General features: G+C 39.6%; 1 protein-coding gene across 6 annotated transcripts; it reads right to left on the bottom strand.

Annotated features, from left to right (window-relative positions):
* Nucleotides 1-199: 199 nt before the first annotated feature.
* Nucleotides 200-19,942, bottom strand: clockb (clock circadian regulator b). 6 transcript variants are annotated; one of them, XM_029434123.1, is made up of 24 exons: nt 19,817-19,942; nt 17,297-17,384; nt 16,572-16,724; nt 15,921-16,009; nt 15,180-15,239; nt 14,661-14,809; nt 13,998-14,089; nt 13,612-13,701; nt 13,307-13,427; nt 12,629-12,742; nt 12,371-12,489; nt 12,180-12,262; nt 11,334-11,440; nt 11,086-11,233; nt 10,805-10,880; nt 9,979-10,123; nt 9,329-9,426; nt 9,064-9,189; nt 7,016-7,174; nt 6,279-6,482; nt 5,474-5,715; nt 5,023-5,152; nt 4,231-4,365; nt 200-3,772 (listed from the first exon to the last, which is right to left on the bottom strand). In XM_029434123.1, exons 4-24 carry the CDS (start codon nt 15,935-15,937, stop codon nt 3,464-3,466), a joined length of 2,724 nt encoding a protein of 907 aa, XP_029289983.1. In that variant the 5' UTR covers nt 15,938-16,009; nt 16,572-16,724; nt 17,297-17,384; nt 19,817-19,942; the 3' UTR covers nt 200-3,463. The 6 variants fall into 6 exon arrangements, with proteins under 6 accessions (XP_029289983.1, XP_029289992.1, XP_029290017.1 ...); XM_029434132.1 differs by lacking the exon at nt 19,817-19,942 and adding an exon at nt 19,362-19,493; XM_029434141.1 differs by having other exon boundaries at nt 3,464-3,772; nt 4,231-4,362.
* Between the last annotated feature and the right edge of the window lie 1,440 nt (nt 19,943-21,382).

The following is a 21,382-nucleotide window of genomic DNA, read 5'->3' as shown; positions in this document are numbered from 1 at the left end:
CTGATCAAACCCCAATCACCAAAGTCTTTATGGTTCAATCTTTGGGAACATGAACATCTGTACAAAATGGTTTTGCGATCCAACACATGAAATGAAATATTTCATGTCTGGTGGTGGACCTACATTGCCATCACTGATGCTACATTGCTAGTGTGGCTAATAACAGACCAACACACAACAAAATTACAGCAGACATGGATCACGTATTTGCAACCGTTTTTATTTTCAAATTGACCAATAGGGTAGAGGGGGGTTATAATAAGAGCAAACATTTTGCTTCAAAATCTTGATTATTATTACATTTGACTTTGGGGTAGATAAAAGGAGCACAGTTCAAGAGCAGAAGAAGGGATATACATACATACATACAGTACAGGTAAGCATAGCACCGTTTTACACTGAATACTGGTGTTCTTCGCTTTGTGTATGTGTACAGTTTTATACTAGAACTCTTTAGAACCAGATTGAGTAGTGAAAAGGTGATCTGTGTATCTGTGTGAAGGAGCATTTCAAATATCCTACACCTTAGCGTTCAGCACTTTTTTTTTAACTCTTTCTCCAACTGGAACATGAAATATTGTTGCAAAAACAGAAATGGTGAAACATTCAGGAGGATTTTTGAAGAATGCAAAGCCAGTAAATAAGATTGTATTTCTGATTCTATATGTGGATCCTTGTAGTGAGAAACATGATTTTCTTTCACACCCAACATTTTCCTTCATCCCAAAGCCTGTCAAAGGTTCTCCATAATCAACAGTTACAACATCCATTAGTCTCTTTAAACACCTTTACATTCTTTGGGCTGGGTATCAGTGACACATACTATAAACATTTGAACATTACCCTTTAGAGTGACGCCTTAAACACAAACTAGTCTATAGAGGATCTACATTTGTTATGTGATGGGTGGAAGACCTGGTTCAAATAGTAAGACCCTCTAAATCCTCTCTTCTATTCCTTATTTGTAGACAAAGTCAAGAGGAGCATTTGTCCCCGCATAGTCACACAAATTGCCAATCTAAAAAATAAAACTTAATCTCAGAGGATTACCATTTGAGACATGTCTGATGTGTAATTGTTGTGATAAGTGTTTGTTGAGCAGTCTGTCATTGTTGAGCAATAACACTGCACATCTTCTTTACAGCCTGACAGGTGACCAATGCTCTGCATTGCCTAACATCCATTATTTACCAGTCACACATCTGTTTCCATATGAAAATATAACGGGTTACAGTGACAGTTAACATGCATACAAACTCTCTCTTTCACACAAACATGTATTCAAGTTGAGCTGTCCCACACACGGGCTTGCAGAATACTGGGCCCAACCGGAGAGGAAGTTTCTTGAATATTACAATTATTTCTTTATACTGCAACGCAAGAACTGATTGGCTATCGCCAGGGGAAACCAATGCTGACCCCCGAGTGATACAAGTAGGAAACTCTATATTCACACAAACGCACGCACACAGTCTTAACTACACTCAGAGACAAAACAACACATTCTAAATGCTCCTTTGCCAACCATTACATGTCCTCCAACCCAAGGCTTTTCTGTTTGATATGGCTTACAACTGTAGTAGAGGAGATGAGCCCATTCCCATCCATGTATTTGAAAAGGACTTGGGCCCAGCCCTGATTTTAACCAGAGACGAGTGAACTGAACTGCATGAGGGTTTCTGAGGCCTAGGAAGAGATAGAAGGATGAAACACTGATGATACAGAAGACCATAAGAAATGCAGGTTTGCTGGTACAATGAGGTCAATATATTCCAATCTGGGTGAATAGCTGAAAATAATTGTTCCATATTTATACTCCATCATGTCTTATCTACAGAAGAGGATTAGGGTCACGTGAAAAATATATACTGTATGATGTTCTGAGGTTAAAGTTATAATTCTGACTTTAAACTCCAACTCAAATAAATGATTTTACATTTGGATTTAATCCTCTTGCTAACGTATCCTCCCCTCTTTACAAAATAACATCATATTCTTACTGTCTTCTCCCCTGGAGACTTCTCCCTTCATACTATTTTGATAAGGAAATAAAGAGGAAGGCTCGAAGGGATCTGGGTCAAATTTGATTCAGTCACCAGTCACACTTTTCACACAGACACTTCTTCCTCTGGTCTTTGCAGCATCAACGTCTAATCCCTCCATGTCTGGTTCCAGACTGAGGCAGAAGCAAAAAACTTTCCACATTCCTGAGAATACAAGTACCATCCAGCAACTTCAAACCCTTACTAAGTCAAATATCGTAAGACACAAGGGGCAACAAGCGCGCGTGCACGCACACACACGCACGCACGCACGCACGCACGCACACACACACACACCAACCATAGACACTCTCATGCCCACTCATGCACACAAAGATTGTATTCCCAAAAACACACTAGCTCACGGAATCACACCACGGATTACAAACAACTAGGTCTGGACAGTGATTTACTGTACACAACCACATCAAGTGCTAAAGTTTCAGGAGGTTGAGGATATATTGTTTGTTACTTATAGGGCTCTCTGACTGTTAAAAAATAATCCCTACTATATACATACGCGTTAACTTTAATAGGGGTAATATCTTGATGGAAAATATATATACGCCTTTGAATAGTCTGCTCGAAAAACAAAATAAAAACATAATTGACCGTTATTGGCACTTGGAATCACTAAACCCGTTATACGTACAGTGATCATTCTGCAAAGAATTCAGTCAAAAATGTGATCTAGTTTTTTTGCCAAACATAATTTGTACTTACAAAGTTAAAAAGAGAAAATCTTGTCTCAGAGACACAGTGTTTAAAAACACAATTTCCACAAGACAACCCAAGCCCAACCAAACCGACAGAACTTTAAAGCCTTATTATTCTGGACTGTCTTTTTTTTTAGAGAAGGAGGGGGGGTGGGGTGGGGGGGTCGGGGGGGAGAGAAGACTGAGAGAGCACGTCATTGCTCCATCTTTGAGCAGAAAACACTTGAACAAAGTAAAAATTCATTTTTCAAAAGCGACTAATAAAAGCTTACAGTTATTCTTTCCATGCAATCATATAAAATACTACATTTTCTGTTAGGCTATATTTGATATTTACACTTTTTTTTTATCATACAGTTAATCTGTACAAGGTCAGTCAGTCCACTTTGACACACCTTCAAAACAGTCCATCGTTACTGTGGCGATAAGGTGTCCTCTGTATTTTTGTTGGGGTTTCCACGGAGACTGGAGCTCCCTCACAATTGGTGGAATTGAATCCATCGTGTTGCCATGGTGACAATCTATGGTGAGTTCCTTGAGGACTCACAGGCGCTCCTCTTTCCTACGATTAAATTTCTTTCTGATGGAGGAAAAGGAGGACGTCAATTTTGGGGGAAATTAAGTTTTCTTTACAGCCACGACCAAAACAAATGTCTGCAACAATCCCTTAGAGCTTTCATTCCCCTGGTTGTTCTCCTTCAGACTTCACTGCGGTTGGCTGCTGACACTGTCAGTCCTGTGCGATGACGGGGCTTTCAGCTGTTTCTGGGGCTGTGGTTTTAGCTGCTGCTGGTGCCTCTGGTGGTGAGATTGTTGCTGCTGTTGTTGTTGCTGCTGCTGCTGCTGCTGCTGCTGCTGTTGCCGTTGCTGCTGCTGCTGCTGCTGTTGTTGTTGTTGCTGCTGCTGTGGTTGTTGTTGGTGCGCTGCCTGCGTAAAAGTGCCCTGCTGTTGGAGTGGGAAAGCTGCCTGCAGAATCAGCTGGGTAGACTGGTTACTATGGAGGAGACGAGTGCCCTGACAGAAAAAAAATCATACATGTATCTTTGTCATCTTATCTCTGCACACTCAGACTACTACACACATTAACAAACAACTCTCTTCCCTGACCCCAATGCCCTGTTTTCTTTTCCATTATTAAATTATTAATTTTTGTTAAACTATCTATAAACTATAGGTACAGCAAAAAAAAAAGAAAAAAAGAAACATTGGTAAAATGGTGAATAACTAACTACAATATAACTATCTCACACTTAAACTCACACATAAATAAATCAAGTTTCTTTATGTAAATAAAAAGTATGTTTCTCTTCTCACACATTCATGTAAGCAAAGTGAATGAACACCTTTAAGTTTGAATACCTAAAATGATTAGATTCTGTAAACAGTCAGTATATTATTTCACTCAATACTGACTGCAGGGTAAAGAAAACTGTCTCTTTTAATAAATTATATTTGCTGCCCTCTACTGATACCTGTAAGAATTGCTGTTGTTGCTGCTGCCCCTGCTGGCCACCCTGAGCCACTACAGTCGTCTGGTTTTGGCCGTCGGGCTGACCTTGGGACGGTTGGGCTGGTTGCAGAGTCAGGGTCTGGGTTTGCCCTCCCTGCTGAAAAGTCACAGGAGTTAACACAGAACCACCAAGGGATGTATCATATAAGTGAATCTTATAAGAAATTAAGTGTTGCTTGTAATATTGTACACCATTTACTGCTTTAAGAGAGATCCCTCACATTAGGTTTCATCATCTCTACAACTCCTTATGATCTCCATCAACGGATTCTCTAAGGATCCAACTTTTCAATATATTTTTGGACTGGAGAGACAAATGAAAAGGGATGGAGTCTATTATATAAGCTAATGTTGAAACAACAATGCACCCGTTTTATTGACAAAACAATCTACTAGTCTTTGGACCTTTTAGTCCTTGAGTCATCTTTAGGCTGCAAGGACATAACGCATGATTTACAACAACAAAAAAGGCATTAATTTAAATCTCTCTGTGAGCTGCTTTCAGGCCAAGGCCAACTCATGATCTTCTTTTCATCACCAAATATCAGCATCAAATGCAAGAAGTTTGCTGATCAGACAAACCAGTTTTCCCCACCACTGCCATGGTTTTCATTCTATTTTATTCCACCCTTTCACTGAGCAGCTGGGAGTTTATGAGCTGTACACATGCTCGATTGGATTAGAGTCGTGCTTTTTTCTGGTCTTAGATACAGTGTCATTAGTTGCTCTATGACTCAAACTGCTTTGTCCATACCTGTTGTCCACCAAAGGGGTTGTAGGCAGTGACCACCTGTCCCATGAACATGGAGGTGGGCACCATGACTGCTCCACATGCCATTGGAGCCGTCACAAGCTTGGTCACCAGCTGCTGCCCTGCTGGGAACCTGGAGAGAGTGAAATGGAGAAAAGGGAAAAGAAACAGGAAGAAAAAAGTAGTTACAGTAACAGAACTATCCTGGATCTTCATGTAACATGTTTTTAAAAATAAAGAAACATATAATCCTTCTTTACCAGGCTTGGATGTCGCATCATCTTATTGGCCTGTCATATCGGACATGTTCATTTGTGCCTATATTTAATTATTTTATGCCGATATCATCGTGCAATACAGTTACTTATCCTTACATTCATATATAGCTAGATAAACTTTGGTTTAGTGGGAATGAGGGTAGCTTAGGTATGAGGTTAGGGTGTTGTCTACTTACCGGATCTGTCGGTCCTGTGTGAAGGTGGCCACTGCGGTGCCTTGCTGGGTGTTGGTCTGCGGCAGGCTGGTGCTGATCTGCAGCACGTTGGGCTGCCCTGGCTGGGAAATCATCATGGTGTTGTATAGTGGAGCGGACACAGAGCCCTGGGGCTGGGGCTGAGCCTGGGGAGGTTGCTGGGGCTGACGCTGGGGCTGGAGGGCGGTAATGTGGGGAAGGAGGGAGGGACATGAAATGAATTCCTTTAAAAACAGAGTAAACTGTTAGGGTCTTTTCTTTGTTCATTTTGTTCCTTTTTCTGCCATTTTTTCCATTATATATATATTTCATTATTTTAGGTATGTCCAATTAAAAACAACAACAACAACAAAACTAATTCAAAAGATCATAAAGCCATAAATATACAAACTCCAGCACATTCTGCACATTGTTTTCATTCAGTGGCTATACTAACAAAGTGGTTGACTGGGAGGTTGTATTAAAGCCTCTTCAAGACTTGGAAAAGTCACATAAAGACACTATCGGGTTACAGTATGCTTGCTTTTGATACATTATAAACAAACATGAAGTGAAATGTGTTGCTTTTGTTGCCCTGGCTGTTTTAACTGGACCTAATTAAAAGATGAGGAGATCAACATTACTCAACAGTAGAGTATGGAGGGTGCGTCTAACCAAAGTAAATATGATGGTTTGTGTGTTTTACAGTTTGCTGAGAAGTCTTTGACATGATTAAACACTAACAGCATGTCCTGTGGCTCTTCCATTCCTCTGAAAGTGTGTGAGTGTGTGTGAGTGTGTGTCCCACCTGTGTGAGGGCGTTGGTCGGCTGCTGCTGTAGGTTCTGCTGGGGGGGTGGTGCCTGCTGCTGGATGGTGAGCTGCTGAGTTCCTGAATGGGCGGGGTTAATTGTTGTTTGCTGGACCTGATTGGTCAAAGTAGCTGTTTGTTGCACCGACCCCACCTGGGGGAGCTGCACGTTCATCGCTCCACCCTGCTGCTGCAGCAACATCTGTCGGGATGGAAACACTAAATGTCAGTGTGTCACGGTTCCACCGCATACACTTATTTGTGTACATTTATTTGCCTAATCTAAACATGGGCTTATTGTTATAATAGAATAGAATGATTTAATGAGCATAAATGATCTTTTCAGGGTGCACACCCGGGTAGTGAAATTGCAGTAGAACAGAAATAATACATAATGTATGATTCTCGTTCTGATCTAGGTCATGCCCATCCAGGTAGAACTCAACAGGAAGAGACAAAGCACAATATAGCTACATATCTTTTAAAAAAAGAAGAGCGGTTGCATGCTAGTCTTTTTCCATAAGCAACTTTCTAAATTTGGAAAACATCATGGGGAGAAACCTGAATTCTACTGAACCTGAACTGAAGAAGCTCTCTGGTTTAATGTTTGAATATAGATGGTTTATTTTCAAAAATAAAACTGCGGTCACATTTGAGACAATTATCTATAAAGAAATGACCTAAATTTAACGCCTATATGTATAAAAATGGCTACATTTTGAGTCTACATCTCACCTGTATGCCCTGTCCCTGGACTTTCTGCAGCTGGTCCTGGATGTGTCTCAGCTCGTCCTGCTGCCGCTGGATGTTGGCTTGGATCAGTCTTGTCCTCTGTTCCAGCTGATCCTTCAGATGCTGCATGGCATTCACCTGCGCCGAGAACTCCATCACCGGCTGTGGGTGGAGAGGAAAAGGTCACTGCAGCACGATGTGTACGTGCAGTTAGCAGCCACTGATGTTGGATGTTCATTACGAAACGCTGGCAAATGAACATCACAAAGTCCACAAAGTGGGGCTGCAGCTAATGATTATTGTAATATTGATGACTCTGACTGTTATTTTCTCCATTAGTTGATTTATCATTTTGGTGTAAACATTCAGAAAAAAGTTTCCAAGAGCCCAATGTCACGTCTTCAAATGTCTTTTTTTCTCCGACAAATTGTCCAAAACCTTAAAAAGGCACGCAGTTCTTTATTCTTTATTTTACCAGGAAGTCCCATTTAGATAAATAAAGAAATGGTGCAAGAGAGACTGTGGCCAAGGTAGCAGTCACACGAAACCACAACACATTAAAATGCACATATACAGCTGTTTAACACAGTATTAGATATGAATTAATGGATATGAATATTTCTAATGTTAGCTCTTTTTGTAGATCATTCCATGTAAATTAAAACAACTTGGAGGAGCAAAGTCAGAGAGGTGAGCTGGAAGTTTCCCTAGTATCGCTTATTAAATTAAAAAATATACCAAATGGCATTTTGGCATTTTCACTGAAAAAAAAACCACTTCATCTATTAAACCAGGGATCACTAACAGGCGGACCGCGGTCCAAATCCGGACCCAGACGCCGACCTAACCGGACCCGGATTTATAATCAATAAATTATTGAGGGATTTTCTATTTTAACCGGTGCAGCTTTTTTCATTTTTACGGCACTGGTTTAGCGGTTCAGGAAACTCACAGACCAATTACATACGAGTTAAGCCGTCCCACGTGATGCTACGCAGCCAATCAAATCTGTGCATTCCAACTGAAAAACATTGCGACTCTGAATAATACAGACAAGCGAGAGGCGAGTGACAGACAGAAAGACGAGTTAGCGATACAGGGAGAGAAGACGGAGAAAGGGAGAGAAACAGAGCTTTCAACCCAGAATGGACTCATTCATGTTCACCCTTCCCACTGGAGCACAACACCAGTGTCTCATATGCTCAGAGACCGTGGTGCTCATTAACAGTGGTGATGTGAAACGCCACTATGAGACAAAGCACAACGTTTTCGACCAAACATACCCTACTCAAGTCTGAACTGAAGGCACAGAAATAAGCACTCAGAGCCCAATATGATTTTGATTTGTGACCAAATAAAGCAAATAGGCCACCTGTAAGCATCATCAGCCACAGAGAACAGTACAATTAAACTGTTCAATTGTTAAGATGTGTTGAGACTGATTTATTCTAACATTGGTTGAGAGTTAAATCAAGATGTGAAACAGTTAAAGAAAAAGGGACACTCAAGATGCTGCTACACTTTATTTTATGTTTTTAAGATTAAGCACTTTATTTTAAGATGCACAATTTTTCAAAAGCTATTTTATTTATTTTCTCTTTTATTTTTAAATGCAGCCCGAGAAGAACATTATACATATCTACAGTATTATATATATATATATATATATATATATATATATATATATATATATATATCTGTATAGTTCAATGTTAAGTGACAATACATATTGTCTAAATGTTTTTAAGTTGTACTTTCTTTATTAGATTTGACAGTCAGCTGTTGATGACGTGCAGACGTTGATAGAGCTACTGGGCTGCTTCGAATATATATCACACTAATTCATAACGCACGTTAGACGTTATGATGCTCCGGACCTTTGCTCGCGGACATTTTCTCTAACTGGACCTCTTAGAACTTTAGTTGAATACCCCTGTATTAAACGATGAATCTATTGTTGATCGACTGAGCAATTAATTGACAGTCATTTCAGCTCCACAGCACATTATGATGGGATTAAATGACCCAAATTTAGTGCTGCCTATTCTCACCTGTACGTTTGCCTGTAGCTGCTCTGGTGATTGTTGTTGTTGTTGTTGTTGCTGTTGTTGTTGCTGTTGCTGCTGCGTGATCATACCTGGAGTTACACTCTGGCTTGTGGTCTGAGAGCTCATAGACTGCAAATATACAGATCATTAAGTGAATTGTGACAAATGAAGTTCAATAATTTGTAAGATTACATTATAAACTTGTAGTCACAAAAATCAGTATAAGAAGTCCTAGTTTGCTATGTGTTGGTGTTTTAGCCATGCTCACCTGGCTGCTGATGGATGAGCGACGCTGTGACGTCATCTCCATGGTGGAGGTCATGGACTGCCGAGGAGGTGTGGCCGTGTCCATGTGTAGCTTGGAGGCTGTTGACGAAGAGACATAATCTTTGATGAGTAACAGAATATCGTATCGTCTGGGTGCAGGGCTTCCCATCCCATTAAACTCCAGAAGTGATGAGTCACTGACTCATCTTTAGAATATTACGTCAGGGTACAACTGATTAATATATTAATATGAAGGCTGTACAACAACATTGTCTCTGACCACAACCATGTCCTGAAGAGCAAATACATCATTATTACCATCAAATAGTAGATACAGGGATGAACAATTTAATAAGGTTGTACTGAAGAACTCTTTTGTGCACCAGTCAATCCTAAAATTAAATATGGAGCTTAACCCCACATCAAATGTACATTAATGGTGTGTTAAATGTATGTATCCTTGTTTCTTATCTTAATTGTTTTTGCCTTTGGTTTGGCATTTAGTTGTAAATTAAGCTGCTGTGACGCAAGAAACATTTCAGACTTTTACATCTGACAATTAAGTATCATCATCATCATATTATATATAAATATATATATAAATATACTGTATGTACATGCAACTGGGTGTGTGTTTGCGTGCGTCCTTACAAGTGCAAGTGTTGTCAGAGACATGCGATGAGGACTTGTGAGAACTCTGCGAGGAGGTCGAGGGTGTTCGGCTGCGGTCGAATCGCTCCAGAGCCTCCTTGAGGCTGGACGTGTTCAGCTGGGATTCTGAGCCAGAGTCGTGACTCTAAAAACAGAGAAGCAGAGCAAAAATACACTTGACAGCCGATCCTTTAAAAATTAAAAGTACTTCATAAGAAGGTTAAACCAACACAAATACTAATTAACAGTTATTAATTAAATATAACTGAGTTAAAGTGAGATTAACAACCACTATCCTAGTGTTTCATCCGTCTGTGAATTCTAGCCAAAGTTTGATTTATGACACATCTGTTGTCATCTTGATGTAATCACTGACCAAAGGGATTGATAATATTAAAGAACAACAGTCAATTAGTCAAACATTTGTAGACAGTGTGAGGAATATTTATGTGCAGCAGCAACTCACTAACAGAAGTACATGGGTAACAAATGTGAAAACATTAAAAAGGCTTTTAGCTATTGTTGAATGAAACAAGTTTTTGGGCTTTCATTCGATGCCTTTTGAAATTTAATAATATGATGGCTCTTAGTAAGGCTGAATATATTATTTTGTATGTTAAATTAATACATTGTCACTAGAGAATTTCAGTCAATCAATTAATAAAGTTCAATTACACAACTGATACTTTTGTTACTCAGGCCTAAACAATAAATTTGCACATTCAACCACAACTTCTCTTCAATACTTTATATATGTTGATACTTTTAATTATTGGGTTCATGCCGAACAGATTTCTAAATGTTCTTTTCATTTATTTGTTCTTACCTTGTTTACAGTTACTTCTGGATTAGACTCTTCAATGCCCAGCTCTCTGCGTTGTTCTGCCCTCACCTCTGCATAGCTGCAGCCCGTGGAGAAGCAAGAAGATGGTGTGCATGAAAATTAAGAAAATGCTGTATCACCAGTAAATGGATCACAGAAGTGCATCCGAGGAGCCGTTTATAATCAAAGACTCTTAACAATGGTTTGGGAAATGTCTATTGATCAGAGAGAAGAAATGTCTCTGGTAATTGCATCAGTAAAGAGGCACAGGGAAGTTGTAGTACCTGACTACTGTGTGCGTACAGACAATAAACTCAGGTCGAGAGTTCCACTGGTGATAGGTGATGTAGTAGTGCGTCTGAAGCCAGATCCACTGTTGACCTTTAGTCAGGAAACGATAGTAGCAAGACTTCCCTTTGCCGTACTGCATCACTGAACAGGAGATAGAGAAGAGTTGTTAGAAAAACAACAAGCAGAGAAAGGCTTTTACTAACAAATCTTAACTTAAAGGTGTGTAAATATGAGCCCTCACAGTGTTCGTGGCACTTGGCTAGTGTCTCCAGGTCATCCACATGGTAATAGTCGTACCCTGATGTTCCCAGAACCTCGAACGGCAGGTAGCCTATGATGGGTGGAGCTCTAAAAAGGAGAAATGACATCCTTATCATTCGCTTGAACAAAAAAACAGAAGGCAGGCTTCACAAAGTCCGAGAGCTCAAAGGTCAAAGTGACCTTGACAATCTGGGTGCTCGTAGCTTTTATCAGTGTACTCAAAGAGGAACAACTTGATGCAGCACAAAGTACACGTCTCATCATTCTGAAAAGTTAGCTTTGTAAAAACCAACGGCTCAGTTCAAAATGTTGTTCCAAGAAAAAACTCCTTTTGACTTCAGATGGTTGGATTATTCTTAAAGAGAACTAGTTCATATGACGTGTTGTTCAGCCACGTTGGACAACAAAAGACTTAAATGTTGTGAACGGCCACACTGGAGGGCGGACTGAAAAGCTGGCCGTTAGTAGAGAGGGGGGGTGTTGCACTTTGTTGTTCACATGAAGACAGAAACAGAAATAGTTGCGTGAAGAATGGAAAAAAAGTATCTTGAGAAGTTAAAACCTCGGCTGCTTTCTCACTTCCACACAGCTGGCTAATCACGGAGGGAATGTCAGATTGTCGTTTTCGTCAAATGGTCAGACACAGACCCCCCCTAAGCCGACGTCGGAAAAGTGTGACCACCTGACAAGCACCTCTGACGGAGTAAACTGGCAATTTAAGGATTAAAATGAAACGTGTGTGTGTGTGTGTGTGTGTGTGTGTTGTGTGTATGTGTGTGTGTGTGTGTGTGTGTGTGTGTGTGTGTGTGTGTATGTGTGTGTTCACCTATGGTCTAAGAAGAGGAACTTCCATTCTAGACTGTGCCTCGAGGTGAATTCTTCATTGGGCTCCTCCACTGTGCACATCTCCTATGAATATAAAAACAACAGGAGAGAGAAGGTATATTAGACAAAGATATTCATTAATGACTCAGTGGGATTTTTATTTATTTTATGTGGGAGTGTGTGCTAGGCTACCTTGATAAACTGAGGTTTGGCCAGTCGAACTGTGGCTACGAAGCACACCTGGTCATCGAATGCAGGCTGTAGTGAGCGTTGTAACACCCCTGCGAGACCATTCCTTGCTGCGTTGGGAACTGCACAACACAGAGCAGAGTTTGCTATTGAAAAGGTTGTTTACTCTGTCAGTCAAGGAACAATCCTTGACTGTGGGAAATTGTAATTAAAACAAGCTTTACACAGACTGCTGTGTTGAAAGCTATTTAAATTACATACCGTTGTTGAGTGACTTAAAGTTGCCAATGAACTTTACATATTCGTAGACAGGCGATTCTTTGGGGTCAATGGACCCTCGCAGAATATGGCAGCAGAACTCCATGTGGTTCTTAGCTGGAGACAAAGAAATTATAAAAATACAAAGTTAGATTAAAAGTCAAAAGGCAAGTAAAACAATAGAACTATTGTAACATCCAGTAAACGCTTTGAGCATAAGTTTTAAAACGTTTTCATGGTGCTATTAGGAAATCAAGACAAAACAGTGATAATGATGCATCATGCAAAGAATAAGCCAGTATTTTGAGAGTAAAACATTAATTGTGGCTCTTATGTTGTATCCACCAACTTGCTTCCTTACAGACAAGAAGAGCGGGACAGGATTTATAATAAACAGCGACAGAAACTTTACATCATCTTTCTTCTTCTTTTTTGTCAGAAATACATTCAATTTGTTTTGAACATGGGTTTAGTCGTTTTCTTTGGATAATCAGGTCTAACGAAACATTTCTTACTTTAGAAATCAGATAACAGATGCAAACTATGCATCGTGAAGGACCGAAGTAGATGTTAAACTGCATGATATTCCCATTTAGCCATCAAACACACAATACAGTTCAGTATTATTGGATGACGGTGAAACAAGCAGCAAGGTGTCATGTGACTCGGGGTGTTACTGACTCTTTAGGTAGTCGGAGCTAAGGTTGTCGTGGTTGGTGGGGTGTGTGGACAGAGCCTTGTACACATCAGAGTGTTCCCCGGTTGGCAGGAAGTTTAACAGATTCTGGTCCACCAAGTCAGTCTGAGGAACACACACACACACATGTGCATGAGAACACACACAAAAATCTGAAGAATGGCCAAACCCTTTTTTTTCAGTACACACACGTCATCCTAACATCTTTAATCTGAACACACAAGCTTGTTCTACAATACAGCTAATGACTAATACATACCAGACAAAGGAAAGAAGCAGTGTTACTCACCGGTAGATGTTCAAGTAGTGAGGTGACACTCTCAGAGACGTAGAGGACGTTCCCATCAGTCATTATTGCTATAAAGAACCCATCCAGAGCCTGATAATGCGAGACGAGATAAAGAGAACTCCCCTAAATGTCGGTCTACAGCAGTAGAAGTAAAAGGCTGTCATAAATGCGTCTTTAAATATCAGAAAAATAAACTAACTAATCTGTTGAGCTGAAACAGCAGCTTTTTTTACATTTCGAAATAATATTCTAATCCAATTGGGTTTGTTGAGGTGAATTATAATTCATCTTGAACCTGATAATGAAACATGTCGCACAAAAGTAAAGTAACAGTGGATATGACACCTAACAGACAGGTTTACAGTACAACATGTGAGATATCTGACCTCAAGCATGAGCTGGGTGAACTCCTCATTGCTAAGAAATGGAGGCTTCCAGTCCTGCCTGATCTCACTCGACTCCGACTGGGCTGCGATCTCTGGTGGAGGAAACGGAGAGCAAATGGAATTGTTAAGAAGAAAAATCAAGTCTTTCAGGAAAAGTAAGGAAAAGACGATGAGGCGACGGGACGTAAAAGAGACAACACAAACAGAAAGCACGCAATAATGCAGACCAACGAGGAACCGAAATGTATTGATAGTACAAGGATCAGAGCAAAAACAATGCACTTAGACAGAACAGGAGATAACACAGTGCGCCGGTGAAGTGGCAGCTGAATTAATAATCATGCACAGCAATGATAAGAGCTACGATTAAGAAGGATAGTAACACATGCAGCAGTAATTAAATATTTCAGCCTAAGATAATCACAGTATTCAAGTGGTGATCAACTAAGATTATGAGGAGAAACAGAGTCGAGGCTGGAGGTGTAAAGCTTTAAAGTATGGCATCATTATTAATCGTAATACAGTCAACTATACACAGTCGAAAGGCGTGTCTCATAAAAAGTGTAATAAGCTCTAGAAATGAGAGTAAACACAGACAACAGTGTGTACACAAGAACAACTGAATATAGAACAAGAAGTGTCCACCCTGTGAGGTGCGCTGACCTTTGTGTTTACACAGGAAGTCGATGCTTTTCTGCAGGATGGTGGACTTGTCCATCTTCCTGGTGTTGCCCGGCAACATCGTGCCGAGTTCCTTGATGAGGACATTGAACTGGTCTCTCCGTTTCTTCTCAGACTTGTTACGGGACACGCTACAATCAAAACCACAGTCATGCATTAGATTCTAAATGTCCAGATTCCCCGTTTTGACATACAGAACAAAACACAGCGACTCTGCAAATAAGCAAGTGGAATCTTTGTGTCATGTGACCCTATAATGTTATAGTATGGCATACCATAAAGTCAGATTAGACAGAGTGTTTTCTCTACAGGAGCTGAACAATGTACACATCTTTTAAATGAGTTTCTAATGTTGATTCATTGAACAAGTGCAGCTCCGGTCAAGAAACAAGCTTTTAAATAACATGTGATGTTTTATGAAAAGTATTGCTGTATTAATTTTTAACACATAGTACAAGTAACAGAACTCCAGCGGGCTTTTCATCTTCATATCTAGTTTACCGTTTTGCTTTGTCCTTCTCATCTTCTTCCATCAACCCATCAAAGATGCTACAATCATCCCTACAGAAGGAGAGAAAGATATTACAAGTTTTCCCCGTCTCACTTTGTCTATTCCTGCGTGTGCACGTTTGTTGGCAGCTTGAAAGCAGATATGTTTTGTTAATAATAACGAATGACGGATGTTGTTAAAGAGAGGATTCCTACATGCCAGGAGCAGGTTTATTTTTGGGTCACACAAAAAGAGAGTGAGAGAGAGAGGGGGAAGGAATGTGTTGTGCTTGCCAAGAAGATTACGAGTACATTTGTGAAGCAGAGCGTGTGCTTGCATACATTTGATCTAATATGTGCCAATACAAATACTTTCCTTTATATTTATTATTTATTTATTCTATATCTTTAAAATGTAACTATTTTGTAGATTTTTTGGGGGCATGCCATGTCCTGATAATAACTATAATTATTATTATTATTATCATTACCGTTATTGTTATTGTTATTATTATTATTATTATTATAAATTAGGAGCATTTTGATAATTAACATTAACACCGTTATGGGCTTAATGTATTTACAAAGCTATATATCTGAACATATTTTGTACTAAATGTGCTTGTACTCAACGCATGTATAGTGTGTATGCATGTCATTTATGATAAATTGACATATAGTGTGTGTGTGTGTGTGTGTGTGTGTGTGTGTGTGTGTGTGTGTGTGTGTGTGTGTGTGTGTGTTGCAGCATACCCTACGCTTGATGTCATGATGGCTGCTGATCAGGGCTGTGGCTGCAGTGATTTGCTCTTTAGGCGTGAGGTAGGCATTTGGAAGACCACCTGGAGAGACAGAAAAACAAATATTGTATTTGCTTAATTGCCCGTTATGATTTACATATATATATATATATATATATATATACTGTATACATATATCTATTCAATTATGACTCAATTTTGACGTAAGAATAGATTCTGAATCGCATCTTAGCACCAAAGATTGAAATCAAACAAAGGGCAGTTACAAATATGTTTAAAAGAAAGCAACAGAAAAAGCACACTCATCTTGAGTGTAACATCCGATTTGTTTAAACTTGATAAAAGTCCTTTACGTGCAATAAAAAAACTAGTATCCATGTACGAGTTTGTAAATATACAGGCACACTGACTGTTTTGAATGTTTTTTCCACCTTGTGTGTCATTCTCTGATCAATAATCCCAACTATCAGCATTCCCAGGGGGGCTCAGATAGCTGGCTTACTATGGTGGCTCCTGTTATACTTTAATATACAACACAATATTATATTTTAGAGTCTACTTGGCTGAATCGTTAAAAAGAACACATTATGTCTAATGATAGTGAACTTAGATTTACTCAGTTTAAAAAGATGTGACTTCTTACCCCAATACAGCTTATGCACTTGGTCAGTCTTTTCTCAGGGGTCGTAGAAAAGGTTTGGGGTTAAAGCTGACTCTACGGTCAAAACTGCTGTTGGGGTCATTGGGGTCACGAGAGGGCAACAAACCACGAGAAAGACATGGTGATCAACCAAACCTGCGGGAGAGATCAGAGCAGAAAACTAGGGTCATGAGGGGTCATTAGGTTAACTTGAGGTCAGCTTTAAACATTGTTTCAGATTCACTGCCATTGGGATATTGGAAATAATTCACTCTTTGCTACTGCAGCTAACAAATAGCAGTTTTCAAAAGCTATAAAGTCCTAAAAGAAATCTATTGAACAGGATATAAATCATCCACACCAAGACAATCACAATTAATCAAAATTCAGCTTGCATAATTACAAACATTCTTTGTTGACCAGAGCTTATCCAATATATTTTTTAGAAGAGTTAACTACACTACTGCTTTCAAGTATTTCATAATACTTAGAGTTGACATTTCAAGTAATCTTTAGAGAAAAACACGAATGAAACTGGTTCTGTGAAATAAGACTGCCGAAAAGTCTTGAAATTCCAGTTATTGCAGCACAAAGTCTTTAGAGTGCAAATAATGAGTGCGACAAGGAAACCCTGGAATAAATCAATTATTCTGCTTACATTACGAGTACTTCACAAACTCTCTTGAAGCACAGTAACCCAGTTATGAAAAAGTGGTGATTAAACTTACTTTCTGGAATGTCTCTTTGCAGGCAAAGCTGTTTTAGATCCTATCCTTTGAGGCACAGACAAATCTTCATGAGTGAGCCACACCTCACCTGCAACACAAAACTTACTCATTTACAAACATACCAGGTTCACTATTTACCATGCATGCACATTCTAGAGGCCAAAGTGGAAAGTAGATATGTTAGTTGCTGCAAGTTAAAAACAGGAAACTAGGGCTGCAACTAGGGCTGAGCAATATGAACATATATATGGTCAAAACAGGGAAAGAAATGTCTATCGTATTTATTATTCTATATCGTTTATAATCGCAATAGAGGTTATATTTATTCATTTTTTTCCTGTTATTTTCACTTGAAACTCTTATGTTGATTTTGCACTTAAGTTCTTTAACGTTGAAAAATGACCTATATTGTGATAGAAGATTTTTGCCATATCACCCAGCAATAACTGCAACCACCTAACAAAGTATATCCAACCAACAGTCCAACACTAAAAGATATTCATACCACCATAAGATCAGGGCAGCTACTGAAGATCATTTTCATTGTCAGTGTATTATATCATTTCGATTAACCAATCAATTGTTTATTAAAAGTCACAAAGGAGAATGAAGAGAATGACAGCCAAGCTGCCCTCTCTATTGGACAACATGTCCCACCCCTCTCCAGGACACTTTGTCCGCACTGTGCAGCTCCTTCAGTGACAGGCTGCTTCCCCCACCGTAGGTCCTTTCTTCCTGCAGCGGTCAGACTGTACAATCACCACGGCCCCTGGTACACCACCACATCAAGAAAAGTCTATTCCACCACTGTCATGTGCAATATTCACTCCTACACAATTCTTTCCAATGATTGTACTTATATTACTGTTACTGTATTTTATTCTATTGTTACTCGCCACTTTACTCTCTTGCTCTTTGCTGTAACATGTAACATAAGGATTTCTGATTCTGATTCAAAATAGTGAAACATGGATGAAAAGCAATTCATGAAGATTCCTCAAGATGAGTGTTTGTTGAACAGTCCACTACCAAATGTATTTAGTTAACAGTGATATAAAACGCAGAATAGCAGTACACCCTTATAAATGGTGAAGTTGTAACTGATTACTTACTACTTAAAAGAAATAACTTAAGCAATTAATTTTCTGTCAATCATTTCAGCTCAATGTTTTACATGGAGAACAAATACATTGTCAGTTAATAATTTGGTCTACAAAATGTCAGAACATAGTGTCCATCACTGTCTAAAACTTACTTTATAAATATTCAGTTTACTATCACATAAAATGTCAATTTAATCCACTAATTTATTTGTGTGATGTCTGGGTGAAAAGTCAAACAAAAAAGTTCCCAAATTTGTCAAGCAGACCCAACACCAAATCAGACAACACACTTGTTCACTTGTCTCACACCTAAGAGGATTTTGCTTTAAGATATGAGAGTAGTAACCTATGAATAACAGGATCACCCTACTATTTATTGCACTAATTTTAGTCGGAGATAATTGAGATGATTGAGGCATTTTGTTAAACCATTTTAGGGGCCCCATGTGCCTCTACGTTGGGAATCACTGTCCTGACCTACAGTCCCGTATTCCTGATGGCCATTAAGTGAAGCCTCATTAGACTGAGCTTCTTCATTGGACGAGTGTGCCCACTGTACACCAGTCAATGAATAACCACTGATATTAGTCCGTGTAATGCAGTCGATCGAAAAGAGCCATTAGCTATCAGATAAACACGGCAGCAATTTTAATATACCTTTTAGTGCCACAGGTGTTCGTTATACAACCTAAAGAGAGCAACCCATATAGCTAGCTAGTAGGCTAACTAAGCTTGCTACCGAAAATTGACCATTTAACTGTAAGATTAAATGCTCTTAATCTTCCCGACTCTCCCGCGACGCTCACAAATACTGAAGCACACAGTTATGACAGGTAAAGCATTTCACGTCTGTGAAAGAAACAGCAGGAATATCAGTCTGTATCATGGCAAAGCTGCCACCGAGCCTCAAGCTGTCACGCAACAACTGACATTGAAGACAAAATAATCTCTAAAAATGTTACCATTTGTCCTCAAACAGCGCGAGGAAACTGAGCCTTAACATCCGCGCGGGGAAAGATCTTCGCAAAAGCCGACAAAAACATAACTGTCAGCAGCGGAGAAATGTCTATAACCAGCGATGGTGAAAACATTTTCGCGGCAGATGTAATGTACACAGATACACACACATACACATTCACTCACACACACTTACACACACACACACACACACACACACGGAGGTTGATACGCGCGCACGCTCGGCCACTCGTACACATAGACACTGGCTGCTCTGAATGTGGGTCACTGGGCCTTGCTCTCCCTCAAGCGTGCGGAAACAGTCCCGAAGCCTCCTCTGCAGTCCCAACGCTTCCGCACGTATTAAAAAAAACACACCGTTTACTGACGACAGCAGCCGTGCTATTCCACAATCGGTAACCACCGCTGGCTTTGGAAATGCATTGAAAAAAAACCTTACCTTCATGAGTAATCGACAGCAGCCTCCGTGTTTTGCTTACTTGAACGTTGCATCGAGGCGGTGGGGGCCAGGAGGACTCCGGGTTGGGGAGAAAAACAGGAGGCCTACTTCATATTACGACGTACAGTCATGCGCAATAGAGACAGTAGGGCGCACTATTTTGCAAGTACAGTAGCAGCAGAACTGAGGGTATCGCTGAGTGATCTTCAGAGGGGAAATGACTCCGCGTGTTTTTCTGGCTTTTCCAGCCAGACCAGTCGACTGTCAGTGTCATCTAGTTTTTGATATGATAGATAATAAAAGTAAGGTGGCGATTCTGCATAGACTTGCATATGAATGCACTTAAAGCGAGAATGGCGGATACAATACCGGATAGTAAATGTCCTTTTAAATAAACATAGCCTACTACTTAGACTTGAAATGCAATAAATGCCACCACACATATGATAGTAATAGTAATATTATTATTAGCACCGCAATATTATTTTCAGGAAAACACTTATGTTATGTACTGTGAATGTGACATTGGACGGCCGCCAGGAGGTTGCAGCGCAGGGATGGCCCTGCCTGTCGGATGGCAAGGGGTTTCCCCTTTTATCAACATCCAATCAGAAGCTCTATAGACCGTGACGTTGCACCTATACTAGAGGATCCCCTAAATTAATATTATTGAACATTTTGACCTTTAGAAAACCTTTTTTTTTATGAGGCATGATGTGGGATTAGATGTTTTTCACATTATCGCCAGACGACCATGTCATTTTTATTGACATACTTTTATTGGCATAAATGATACACAAAAGTAAGTGCAATATTGATTAAAACAGAGTTTACAACTCATTTCTGGGTAAATACAACATTCGTAAACAACATTAGATAAAAGAGATGACAGAGGAGTCTGGTCATGTAAGGGCTGCAATGGTATATAATGTATTGTTCATTGCCTATATATAGACGAGAGATGAGTATGTTATCAAGACATAAATCATATGAAGGCACAGTTATACCTTAATTTACTAGCAATTCATACCTATAATAAAATCATGACCATCTACTAATGTGCTATGTCCTCTCAACTCCTGATTTTAAAACTAAAACCAAAACAATAGCTTAATTGTTGCACAGTCCTAGAGATTGCCATGTTTCCTTTGGCTGTGTCATCCTCTTATATCAGTTCAGCACTTAAAATGCTATGAGGTCATTATCGGCTCTTACAAAAGAAGACAACTGTTAAAAATAAATACATTTTGTCCAGCACAGTCTATGTGTAAATCAAGTTTTGAAGCTTTTGTGTTTGTGTGTGTGTTTACATGGATATCAACACACACTGGACGTTCTCCACCTAAAACAACATGTTGATGTCCCCACACACACCAGGAGGCACACACTCGACCTGGTCATCACTGACTCTGTCCCCATTGTTGTTGTTGTTGTTGTTGTTGTCTTCTACTCTGTAGCACCTTGGGATTGCTTTTAGCCATGAAAGGCGCCTTACAAATAAAATGTATTATTATTACGTTGCATGCAACATGTAATCTCAACTTTTCTTCATCAACCAGCCACCTG

The sequence above is a fragment of the Cottoperca gobio genome, chromosome 1, assembly GCF_900634415.1.
Source record: "Cottoperca gobio chromosome 1, fCotGob3.1, whole genome shotgun sequence".
NCBI classification, from domain to species: domain Eukaryota; kingdom Metazoa; phylum Chordata; class Actinopteri; order Perciformes; family Bovichtidae; genus Cottoperca; species Cottoperca gobio.
The sequence above is the reverse complement of the archived record's forward strand: the minus strand, read 5'-3'. Positions and strand labels throughout refer to the sequence as shown.